A 12968-nucleotide genomic window follows, 5' to 3' on the forward strand; every position below is an offset into this window, starting at 1 on the left:
GGTGACGTCATCAATACAGTCTATGGCCACAAATTGAACACACCGGTAAAGCGTCATGCCTCTGATTTGGTTAAAAAAACGACTTTTCAGGTGAGAAAGTAAAAGTTTTCATCACAAATATTTTTTGTACAGTGTCCATAGTGTTTTAGATCAAATTGTTTCAATACCATAAGCTAAAGTAGTACTCTCACTTGTTCAATTTCATGTGTTGCATTCATGTTAGCTATGAAGCTAAATGGCAAAAACGGTGGTCTTTTTAATGGCTGCCTGCCTGCTAAGCATTGTTACTGTAAACAGTGTCCAAAATGGTTTGTTGATTCCTTTGTTCAATGTTTTTGACATTAACCTGTTTCAGGCTACAAAGCACACACAACACACACTAGTTTATACTTTGTTACTCTTGATTTTATTCATTTTATGCACTGCATATTTGTCTATTTTATTTGTTTCTATTATATTTAATTTCATTCATTCATTAATTCATTCATTTTCTACCGGCGAGAGGCGGGGTACACCCTGGACTGGTCGCCAGCCAATCGCAGGGCACATATAGACAAACAACCATTCACACTCCTATTCATACTTATGGACAATTTGGAGTCGCCAATTAACCTAGCATGTTTTTGGAATGTGGGAGGAAACCGGAGTACCCGGAGAAAACCCACGCAAGCACGGGGAGAACATGCAAACTCCACACAGAGATGGCAGAGGGTGGAATTGAACCCTGGTCTCCTAGCTGTGAGGTCGGCGTGCTAACCACTCAACAGCCTTGCCGCCTATATTTCATTTATACTATATTATTTTTGCAGTCTTACAATTTTATGATTCATTCATTATTAGTCATTAAAGTTACATATACATACATACATATATTAGTGTGAGTCGTTTTTTAAGCATGCTCATTTTGTTGGAGTGCTCCAACTGATCTGTATCGGTCGATATCAGTAAAAAAAAAAGCCAGGCCCAGGTCCAAGATGTAATGTCATTAGGAGAGTTGGGCAGCCGCAGGTCTTGGGATGACGTGATGACGGGATCCAGTTGAGTCAGGGCAACTTCCAAACAGCCTCTCCTGGACCCCCCCTCCACCGGAGAGGGTATAGGGAGAGAGAGAGAGAGAGAGAGAGAGAGAGAGAGAGAGAGAGCGGTAGTCAAAACAGGCAGGGAATATTTTTAACTAAACTTAACTAAAAAGTGTAGAAATTAGTCTTAAGTCTGGACTTAAACATTTCTACTCAGGTTGCAGCTCTAATTTTAACAGGCATTGGGGCCCGAATAGAAAAGGCTCCAGAGCCCCCATTCTTCTTTCTGGCTCTCGGGATTGTCAAAAGACCGGCGTGTTGTGAGCATAGGTTTCTAGACGGAGCATAGGGTACAATTAGGTCAACCAGATAAGAAGGTGCCAACCCATGTAGTATTTTGTAAACAAGAAGCAGAACCTTAAAGTCACATCTTAAATGAACTGGGAGCCATTGCAGGTTGGCTAGTATTGGAGAGATGTGGTCAACATTCTTAATGTGCTTATGAAAAGATAGCGTCGGGTCAAATATCACACCTAGATTTTTCACTTTGGGTAATGATGCTTTTATCAAAGCTCAGGGTGGTGTCCTTAAACAGGCGACTCCGTTTTGCAGGGCCAATGATCAACATCTCAGTTTTATCAGGGTTCAAGAGTAAAAAGTTACAGGACATCCAGTGTTTGATATCAAGTGATTTACATTAAAATCTGTTTGCATCTGTCCTCCTTCATCCACAGAGCACTTAATTTATGACCTTTGTGACAAACGAGAGTTTGTTTCAATGTTTTTTTATGTTTCTGCTTGACAAACCTTTGGTCAAATGGACACCTTTTGTCACCGGACCAAATATGTCCAAAGTGCAAGTTCGGCATATCCTGAAAATTCAATTAATTCATTATTAATGAGATATATTATTACACAAATTTACGTTCTAATGTTCTGTATATTGTTTTTAATAGCCCCCACAAGACGGGTGCAGTGCTTTTGCTAAGACCGGATAACCGAGGACAGCCTCCCACTTACAGTCATGGAAAAAAACGATTGGACCACCCTTAGTTCCTTAAGTTGGCCATCATTTTTATGACTGATATAACTAAAGGTACTTTATTGGACAGATATAATCATGATTACCAAAATGGCTCCTAAGAGTTTAATTTAAGATATCTAGCAACTTCCATGGTTTTTATTGACAATAACCAAAATCACTTAAATTCTTACATGAAAACTACAGCATGTACTGCCATAAAATAAAACTTGTGTGAGCTATTTTTGTTGTCATTGTTATATTTGTCCAAACAAAGCTACCTTTAGTTGTACCAGGCATTAAAATGAACAAGAAACTGAAGAAACAAAGTGGTCTGATATTTCCCGCAACTGTATTTCCTTCAAACAATCTATTTGTGGCAGAATAATGTCAAGGAGAACCCAAAGACATGGTAAAAGTTCTACTTCTCAAGATTTTAAATGAATATTTTCTCAAACTGAAAATATTGTCTACTTTATTGATGTCTTTGTGTTACGTGAGCGGTGGATGAGGAGTCGAGACTGCCAGTGAAAATCAAACACTTGTTTGACCTTCACTATACAAGTGTTTATGGCCTGGAAAGAATTTATGAAGGCCACAAAATCTTTATGCACATGTTTTAAGATACCCGTATAATAGTTGTAGGCAAGGACTTGAAGACAAAACTTGAAGTGGTTTTTAAAAAGAAAATGTGTGCTCTGCTAAGGCCTGTTTACATTGACATCACTGTTGCTATATTCCATATGCCATGCAGTCATATCTGTCCTTGGATGACACACATGGACATCAAATATTGCCATCTAATTTTAATTAGCAGTTTCACACATAAAGCTTGATTCCAAATATACAGTATTTATTAATCATGTGGCTCATTATGTTGGGGAAAAGTACATGATTGAAGCACTTTATGTGCACCTCAAAATTATGTCGACCACATTATTAAGGTGTTATTTCAATTTGACTTCCATTTCAGGCAGAACTATTTTGTCCGAAACATTCCAAGAAGAACAATTAAGTGGTGCCATTTCTGGATTTCTGGATACAAATATTGATAGTGGCAATAGCAACGCTAGTGTCTTTTCATCAGATTGATACTAGCATGATAATATTTCTATTTTTCAGTTCCCTTATATGTTTACTTTCACGAATATTGTCTTATTTTTGTTGTGCTTTATATTGTTTACATTGTTGAAATGGTTCTATTTACAGTACATGTTGTTATATTGTTTTTAACACATCATCATAATCATCGTAATGAACAAATCTAAGGCAAAAAACGTATTCAATGATGTTGATAACATTTCAAGTGTTGGTATCGACAATATTGTATTATTTGCAGCATCACCTTACCAGACACGATCAAGATGTGACTTGTCTTCCGCCAAGGTCGCAGTGCATTGTTGGTAGTGAAGTTTGCTGCCGTTCCAAAAAACGACAGGCCAGGGGTTGTCAAAGCAAATGGAATCCGGATATTGGGATGTCGTGGTTTCAAAATAAAATATAATTTCAACCAAATACTAAAGTACGATCAATGAGGTTCTAGCAATAATGGTACAGTCAGGTAAATTCTATTGATAAAATAGTAAAAGTAATATTTATGTGTTTGGTAGTAATCATAATCAAACTCAGCATTATCATAATAATAGAAATTGCTCACACATTGACGCCTCATTTGTTCAAGATAATATAGAGGTTATTACAAATGCACCCATACTGAAGATTAGGATTAAGAATCTTTTTCTGAACACATTTAACACAACGTAACACTAGTACTGAAGTTTATGATGAAATTTAAAGCCGGATGTAGTTTTTACACGTGCTGTTTTAACTGGGTGCTTTTTTTGGTGGAGCGCCGAGCCTTTTTTTTAATTTTTTTATTTGTATTTACAACAAAATTACCGAAAGTCTTTCAGTCTTCGGTCGCCACGACAGACAGAAAGACAGACGACGTGTCACATTGTTCTGGTAGGATTTATGTAGCGGTGTTCTTTTCCCGGTTGGACTTCCTTTGTACTTCGGGCAGAAATGTGCTATATTGTTGACGAGCAATATCCGTCTGCTTTGTGCACTGCAGTGGCTCGTAGCTTGGCTAGCGGGGACACCTGTGCGCCTTTCCTGTGGTCACATCATGCATGTTGAGCAGGTATGCGAGCGCAATTCAACTTGACAAACATTCACGATTTAAAAAAAAAAAGAGGAAGAAAACAAAGAAAGCTCGGCGGTAAATGATTGTGTCTGTATTGTTGTGCTTTTTATGATGATGTGTGAGATGATCATCTATGTGGAGGAAAGGGGGTGCGTAATTGATGGTTGTGTTGGATGCTTGTAGCCAGTCCTTCCTAAACGCAGTGGGTGTGAGTGGGAGGGTGGATGTGGGGGCGTCAGACAGGATGCGTGGGGGTGGATTTATCACAGTAGGATTACTCCACCATTTTTGGTGAGGTATCTTCATGGTGTTCTCATCCCAGTTGACGCAATGCACTCCTCGGGGCCGCTTTATAGTTTATTACCATTATGTCATCAAAATATGTTTTATCTGTAACACTCTGTAGCTCAGTAGCTCCTACTGAATTCCAATTATACGTGTGTGGGCATCTACACTGCTTATGTAATGCGTTGTTTGGTGTGTGTGTGTGTGTGTGTGTGTGTGTGTGTGTGTGTACACCAAGGGAGGGAATACCCTGGGACAGATTTGGGTTAAATGCAGCAATGTGCTAGTGACTCATGGGTTTATTCACTGCTGTAACAAAGAACACAAGTCCACAGTTTGTGGGTGACTTTGAGCAGATGTGGTTCAACATTCTATTCATTTCTTAGACGATCAAAGGTACGACCATATCGTACCATATCGACCATATCATGTTTTGTCTATTGTCTATTCACATACACGCATACAGCATATACACACATGCACAGTTTAGGTGGCTAATGGGCTCTCTCCTCTATGGCCTAAGTAGCCCCACGGGTACATCAATTGCTATAGGGGGTACGTGAATAAAAATGAAAAACAATTAGCACCCGACTCACAATTACGAGTGTGCCTGAAAGCCTCACGGTGCGAAGAGACCGGAAGGAGACTGTGTGAAGCTGTCCGTTGCTCTGTGTACATCATATGAAGAACTAAGTAAGTTGGATGATTATTTTGTGCATTAAACACACATAACATTTCCCTCCTCTGATGGATGAAAGTAAACAGTTTGTTTGTTTGGTCTATGACCGGGGCAAAGTCAGGTTGTAGTTATGTTGCTCACAATAGGTTATCGTTAGTTACCATTTCCGGTTGTATGACAGAAACTGCACCCTGCCAGAAGTGGGGGACCCCTGACTAAGAGTGTTTCATTTTGAAGATTTCATTTATTTTGGTGTTGCAATTAATTCCCTCATGGCACAGCGGTGCACCTGGCACAAGGAGAGGGAATTTATCCGAAAAATAGGCTTTATGTTGTAGGTCTTCTAGAGTTGGGACACCATGGAAAGATTCCGGTTGGATAATCATTTAATTGTTTCTAGAATGCAAGTGGATAGGCTCTTTTAGCAATACTATATGTGTGTCCAAAGGAACGTGGGTTTGTCCAAAGGAGAGATTTTGTCCAAACGCACAAAAACATGCATGTGCAGCCCAAATCATATGATTCATTCATTCATTTTCTACCGCTTATTGCGGGGGGTGCTGTCTTCGGGCGAGAGGCGGGGTACGCCCTAGACTGCTTGCCAGGCAATCACAGGTCACATATAGACAAACAACCATTCACACTCACATTCATACTGATGGACAATTCAGTCATCAATTAACCTAGCATTTTTTTTGGAATGTGGGAGGTAAGCGGAGTCCCTGGAGAAAACCTGGAGATGGTCGAGGGTGGGATTGAACTCGGGTCTCCTAGCTGTGAGGTCTGCACGCTAACCACTCGTCCGCCGTGCAGCCCCAAATGATCATGACATGATATTTCCTAAAACAACCACTTGTTGCTTACAACAGTATGTTACAAAATGTTCCACTTATTACAGACATTAAAGTGAAACCAATAGACCCTCGGACAGATGCTGCTTTACCATGATTGTTAAACTGTACCCTCCAATTTGGTATGAAAAGAAAATGCAGAATTAAAGAGCCATGACATCGTAAATGGACAAAAAAAAAGGGAAGCTCAAATGCATTAGACTGGAATAAAATATATGTACGATGATTACTTATCTATTTATCATGTCATGATATTTGTCATGTGAAACTCTATCCAACTGTCACAATATAAAATGCACACTTTTGACCTGGAATTTGTCAATCCGTCAATAACGAATCAAGTCCATTGATGGATGGATAAATAAAAAGTCAGCCAAATAGACAGACATCTCACTTGAGTGAATGTGTCATCTACACAGGAAATGACATGCATCAGAAAAGTAATCAGTGTCATTCATGAGAAGTCATTCGCAGCAGCAGCAGCAGCCGTTGGAGGTCCCTTGCAGTCTCCTCCTCTTTTCTCACTGCTTCTCTCCTTCTGTCCTTGTTTTTCAGAGAGCGGATAACCCTGAGGCGTGGCGCTCGTCTTCATTTGTGTGAGAGAAGGAGCAGTGCAAACATCCCACAGCCAGACAGCATGCATGGAGAGCCCATCCCTTGCCAAGTGCTGAAATGTTAGGACTGGAGACCGAGAATCAGCAGGCTGTTTACATTCGAGGGAGGGCAGTAAGAGCTGCTTGACACAAGACCCCCGTGTGTGGTTTGATGCTGCTTCCTAATTATTTTTTATCAACATCCCCACGCCCCACTCTGTGATTCAGCTTTGTGCAGCAGAGCCCAGATGGAATGGTCACTAGAAAGTGTGAGGGAGATGGTGGCTGGAGGGATGCAGTCGGTCAGAGAGTGTGAGATTTGTGCTTTTGCAACAGTGGCGTGCGTGTTGCTGCTGTTTTTGTGGTACTGCTACAGGGTGGGCCGGGAGCACGGCTCGAGCCCTCTGCGAGGAAGGTATCTGACCGGGCCTGGCAGGATTGGAGGAGTTGTAGGGGGCTTCATTGGCTCAGACTGCCGCAACAGAAAAGGGAAGCATGGTTCAATGTTTGAGGAGCAGAATGGTTTCGCTTTCTGCCAGTCGTCTGAGTGTTTTCGCTGCACCAGTGCAGGAGAAAGTCTGAACCAGAGGCTCTATCACAGCCTCCAGGAGTATGCTAAGCGCTACACCTGGTCAGGCATGGGCAGGGTGCACAAAGGAGTTCGTGACCAAGGCCGATACCTTAACAGCCGCCCGACCATCCAGCGGCCAGAGGTCTTTTTCCTCCCTGACCTTCCGTCAGCTCCTTTCTTCTCCAGGGAGGTCCAGAGACATGACGTGGAGCTCCTGGAGCAAAGTTTCCCCGTCCTTCTGGCTGAGTTTGAGAGTATCTACAACCAACCTCCAGCCCGCAGCGGCTCTTCCTTGCCACCAGGGTGGAAAGTCAACAGCACACCTCGTGGCCAATGGTGGACCTACTACCTGGTCAACCAAGGCACTCCTCTGGTTCTCAATGTCAGGAGGTGTCCACGGGCCTGGAGAGTGCTGGGCCAGCTGCGCACGTTCATCTCCAACAACGTGTTTGGAAATGCCTGTTTCTCCGTGCTGTCACCGGGAGCTCTCATCACTGAACATTACGGTCCAACAAACGTGCGGCTGCGCTGCCACCTGGGTAAGCCAGTGAATAGAGTGAGCCATCACATTGAGTCATGTGACGTCAGATGTGCATGTGTAAAAATAAAATTGGCTTCTTCCATCATACCCATTAGGCTTCAATGTACATAAAATGAAAATGAAAAAAAAATCAAGATACAATCGTCCCTTGCGTGTGTGTGAACAATGTGCTCTCACTCTATTGCGTTTTTTTTTTATTCATTAAAAAATGACCACTGTTTTGTGGTTGAATATGGTCTATTGGTAAAAAAAAATCATACATATGGCCTATTATTAAAAAAAAATCTATATTTAATATTGGCCATATTGGCCTAATTTAAAAATGTTCAAGTATAAAAATCACTAAATGAATTAAAATAAAAATGTAAGGTATTTAAGACATGATATGAAGTGTAATGTAGTATCCTGTGTTGTGTGTGCCTTTTAAGAAGCGTGGGCCTCGGAAGCTACGTCAGCTAGCTAGAGTTGACTCTGTTAGCCGAGTGTAAGCAGCCCAGTTAGCAATGTAGAGAGTGGCTGACAGCAGCTCCTGTGTGAATGTTCACTGCAACTCATTCACTGCCAAAGACGTCTGTAGACGTCTTTTCAAAAAGTAAAATTGATCGTGTTTTGCATTTTTTATTTGTATGAATTCCCAACTTGTCGGCAATGTATTTCTGGTTTTGCAGGGGCCAATAGTTCTTTTCTTTTTCACCACCCTATGTTCTATTGCTGCCCCGCCCAACTACAAATATATTCCTTTTATTAATGAATCTTACTAAATTCACTTATCACAGTCTGGTCTGAAACCAATTATTGAATTACAATAAATTCTGGTGTATAAACCGCTACTTTGAACCCGATGGCTAATAGACTGGTGCGGCTAATTTATAGCTACATTCTAATCTTGTGACACCTGCTTTACTTCAGAACTACTATTAAATATTTAAATACTGTGCTGCTTGCAAGCCAGTGAGGAAATGGTGTAGGTGCACTCACAACAAGCTAATCAACCAATCAGAATGTGATGTATATATACATAACAGTGCAACAGTCTGACCACTGTGTCATCTTACAATAATACTAAACTCATCACACAGCAACTTGACACACACAATGTATAGCTGAAATATATACAAACATGTAACAGTACGGGTTTTGTTGTCTATAGGGGTGTTATTGCATGTCTGTAGGGCTGAAAATTGGTAAATTGAAGGTTGCCCGAGATGGGTATATTACAGGTACATGTATATGGATCAAATCTGCTTGGAACACTGGTTTCACCCTTCCCCTAATTTACCACAGTTGTTAAACAAGAAGGAAGTATGAAATCAGTGAAATTGTGTGTTTAGTTGTGAATCCTCTCAGGTCATGATTCCATGGATACCACATGACTCTAACAAGAGCTGCACCTGAGCTCTCGCTCTAATTTTAGGGATTTGTGGAGACAGGAAAAGAATAAAAGCACCAAATGTCCTGTGGTGGAAATGATCACATTTTATGAATTTAAAGACTTGATTATGTTTATTTTTGTTGAAAGGTCTGAGAGTGCCCCCCTCCTGTGAGCTTGTGGTTGGTGGAGAGCCACAGTGCTGGTCTGAGGGCAGCTGTCTGCTCTTTGATGACTCTTTCCTCCACAGGGCCTTCCACGAGGGTAAGAAAGACTTGTAATTCAGTATTTCATGTCTTGAAGAAGGCCTAAAAGAAAATGATCCTGGATTGAAAATAGCTGTAAAGGGAACAGTAGAGATCTAAGCATGTTCTCTGTGTGTAGGGGTTGCAGAGGACGGCCCCAGGGTGGTCTTCATGGTGGACCTTTGGCATCCGAATGTGGCTGCCGCCGAGAGACAAGCCTTAGACTACATTTTCACCCCAGGCCGCTTAGAGGAGAAGGAAGGGAAATAGGTGCGCATACGTGAGGAATATTTAGGATTAGACAGCCAGCTCTCACATTCACTGTGTGCTTGCTTTTTTTCCCCCTCTCTCAGAACTCGACTGAAAAGCTACACAAATATTGGCCTTTTTTTTTTTTTTAGCCATATCTTTGTGAAACAAAACCACACTTACTGTAAGAGCACAAGCTAATATTTGAGTGCACGATCAGTCATGCTTATTTTGAAATGTCAAATTACTACACGGTGACTTTCTTTGTCGGAACCCAACCAATTCAACTCCATTTGGCTTTGGTTTGAGTCATTGAAAGCACATTTGGGATGATATTGCATTTGACCAGTTGTATTTTTATTATCATGTACATGTGATAACTAGGGTTCCGTGGCAGTCGTGACATGAATGTTTACAGAGCTTCTGCAGCAGCTAGTGTGGTGATTTCATTCCGCTTCCCTCCCTGCTGTGCTCCTGGTTGAATAAGCACATTTGTGGTCGGATCATATGAGTTCCCCTGTGCAGAAACAATGGAGATGAAACATTTGTGTTCAATTTGCTAATTTTGTGTAATTTGTATTTGATATTACATTTGTACACCTGTAAATATGTGAGGGTTAATGTTAAACGGGGGGAAAAAAAACTATGGTCTGATGTGTTTTGAATTCAAATAACTATTGTGTTGTCTTGAGTTACAGTGAATACGTTTAATTTGCCGATCCAATCACTGTTGGATAAAATCTATAGATCCTGCAAAATACTTAATGAAATACACATTCTTGTCCTATATGCATGGCCTCAAAACAGCCATTATACATCTAACCCATTCGTCATTGATACAGTATACAGTGTGTGTGTGCCCATTTTGTTGCTCATGAAGGAAATCAAAGCATCTTTATAAAATACCTATCAACACTGATGTTTACAAAATCTCAAAACACTGGCACTCATGTTGCGTTGCATATATTGGAATTTTTATTTATTACTCTCAGTAACCAATGTTATAAGGATGTTTGTTTTTTACACTTGATTATGAGACGTTTGTTTACATTTGGGTAGGGGATTTGTCCTTGATGGCAAAAAAAAAGACACTTTGCTTGTGAAGAGGCAATAGTGGCCTCTACTGTCTAAATTGGTCATTACAGGATATGTGCCTAATGGAAGAGAACTTAGAAACTACTTTGACATAATGAAATGACGTTTTGGTCTTAATGTTTCTCACCATGCTGTAGTGCAGCAGTCGTAGTTTACTGATGGATAATGTGTTGTCGCATCGGACTGTGCTGGGGAATGCATGTGTGACATAAGTGACAGTGCCTTCAAAAGTCTTTTACAAGCTACTTTTGAAAATCCAGTGTGTCTTCAGAGGTGCCATTGTTTTAGCTAATAAAGGTTTGGTGCACAGAGTGGGAATATAAACCATGCGTGAACCATCCACATTTTTTTCTTAATGCTGTCTTACTGAAAATATTTATATTATGTTGCTTCCTTGTGTGGATTTTTGAACCGTATTTAATAAATGGGTGGAGAACATTTAACCAGATGTTGCCAGAAGTGTCACTTGTACGGGACATCCTGCATCACAACAGAGTGAAAACACATATAACAGACCGTAAAGCCAACCTTGTTTTCCAAAGACTCTTCTGTTTCAAATCAGAAGTTAATGCACATTTTTTGGAACAATATTATTAGTGAATGAAATACAAATTGGCTTTTTTGTTGTTGTGGGTATTTCAATATTAAATTTAAATTTCATCTATTTTATGGCAGATCTAGGCCTATCCCGTGGCGTTGGTAATAAACAATTTGTTTAGTTTTGCAGGACAAAAAGAGCTGCACCTGTGAATCTAACAGAGGGTGCTGTTTCACATCACTTTGCTCAACATTTTCCAGCAGGAAGATGCTTTGACATATACATTTTCCAAATATATATTGACTATTTTCTGTTTAGTTCATTGATAAGATTTGTTTTAATTGATTTTGTTATATTCTCCAATCGTTTTTAGGTCATGATGAGTTTTGACTTATCAATGCAATCTGCTTTTATAGAGCTCATGGATTTTGACAATGCCTGTACACAAAATTATTATAAAGGTTCAGTTTTAGTTGTTGCCAAATGCATATTATCTAAATACCATATTTGGGTTTTTTTGTGATATTTGATAGCACTACCAGGCAGACGGCCAGGTCTTTCACACAAGATTTTCCAGCAACTGCATATTTTTGAAGTACAATATACCAGTGGTCCTCAATCAGCATCCCGCAGGCCACATCTGGCTCACCAAAGCTTTTTCTTAGGCCCGCCAAACGTCACCCAAATAATGAGACCGAGTGTTCCTTTAAGAGAGTTGTCTAATCACTTTCTCCTTTTTCCATGCATAGCTCTCCAAATATGAAAACTGTGACTTTTATCAAATGTTTGATGACGCATTTCCACTCCTCCGATTCCGATTCATCTCACAGCAAGCTGATTTAAAAGTGGACTCTGTCAGCGCAGATGTAAATATCTATATATAAAGTCATCTGACTTTGACAGGAAGCTTTTATGGATGTTCTCTATCCTGGTATCATTTCAACGGCTGCTGTCTCTTGAAGCAATTTAGTGTTTGTTTAAAGTGGAAAGTTTTACATTTACAGGAACAGTTTAAGATGTGACATTTTTGTCATAAGCAACTCCATTTGGACTAAGGCTGGCTGTCGTTTTTTTTTTCTTCCTTTCCTCTTCCAGAGATGTTCAAGGTAGGTGGGGTCAGAGGTCACATTATTACATGTCTATACACAGGCGCAACTTGCTACTTGAAATTATTTTTTGTTATTGTATTGTACTGTAATTTAAAGGTAACTTTTCTCACTGCTGATAATTGAGTCCTTCATGGCTGAAACATAGTGTTGACTAATCGTTTACCACATCTGCATTTGTCTGGTTATTAGTTGCATCATTTACATAATGTGACCTGCATATTAACCAAGCTACAGCAACATTGTTATGCTCAATTACTATGTTACTGGCGTATTCATCACAGCAAATTTGAATAGGTGAGGTCAAAGGTCACTGATGAATGTGTGAGGTCAGAGGTCACTGATGTTGAACAAAAGGGCCTGGCTTGCCCCCTCTATCTCAGTTTTAGTTCACCCCAATTGTGTTTGATTTGGTGGAGGTCAGCATGCTCATTTTCTTCCTCATCCAGCTCATTTGAATACAGTAAGAAATATAGAAATATTAATGATTTTACAGGTTTTGTTGCGGCATGAAAAACCACTAACACAGGAAAATGACATCATCCCCAGAAACTAAGGATTCGAGGGACCTATTATGCTCATTTTGGTGCATTGTATACACCAGTCTACACACCATAACCCGCACAGAAAGCTTTTTAGATCTTCCAGAATCTGCACCTA

General features: G+C 40.2%; 2 protein-coding genes across 2 annotated transcripts in view; both read left to right on the top strand.

Annotated features, from left to right (window-relative positions):
* The window catches only part of lrrc75ba (leucine rich repeat containing 75Ba), a 72927-nt gene that overhangs the window by 27283 nt on the left and 32676 nt on the right, over window positions 1–12968 (top strand). The gene's annotated exons all lie outside the window — the stretch shown is intronic.
* Window positions 6762–11285, top strand: asphd2 (aspartate beta-hydroxylase domain containing 2). The gene is made up of 4 exons (XM_078789857.1): window positions 6762–7704; window positions 9226–9339; window positions 9460–9590; window positions 9674–11285. The coding sequence occupies exons 1-3, from the start codon at window positions 6843–6845 to the stop codon at window positions 9588–9590; spliced, it is 1107 nt and encodes a 368-aa protein (XP_078645983.1). The 5' UTR covers window positions 6762–6842; the 3' UTR covers window positions 9674–11285.

This window comes from Doryrhamphus excisus, linkage group LG3 (assembly GCF_037039965.1).
Source record: "Doryrhamphus excisus strain RoL-2023G ecotype Guam linkage group LG3, RoL_Dexc_Guam_v1.1, whole genome shotgun sequence".
NCBI lineage: Eukaryota > Metazoa > Chordata > Actinopteri > Syngnathiformes > Syngnathidae > Doryrhamphus > Doryrhamphus excisus.

Excerpts from the sequence above, each read along its gene's own strand:
- asphd2 (XM_078789857.1), top strand. The coding sequence starts at position 6,843 with ATGGAATGGTCACTAGAAAGTGTGAGGGAGATGGTGGCTGGAGGGATG. Across the intron at positions 7,705-9,225 it reads GCGGCTGCGCTGCCACCTGG|GTCTGAGAGTGCCCCCCTCC; the intron begins GTAAGCCAGTGA and ends TTTTGTTGAAAG. Across the intron at positions 9,340-9,459 it reads CCACAGGGCCTTCCACGAGG|GGGTTGCAGAGGACGGCCCC; the intron begins GTAAGAAAGACT and ends CTCTGTGTGTAG.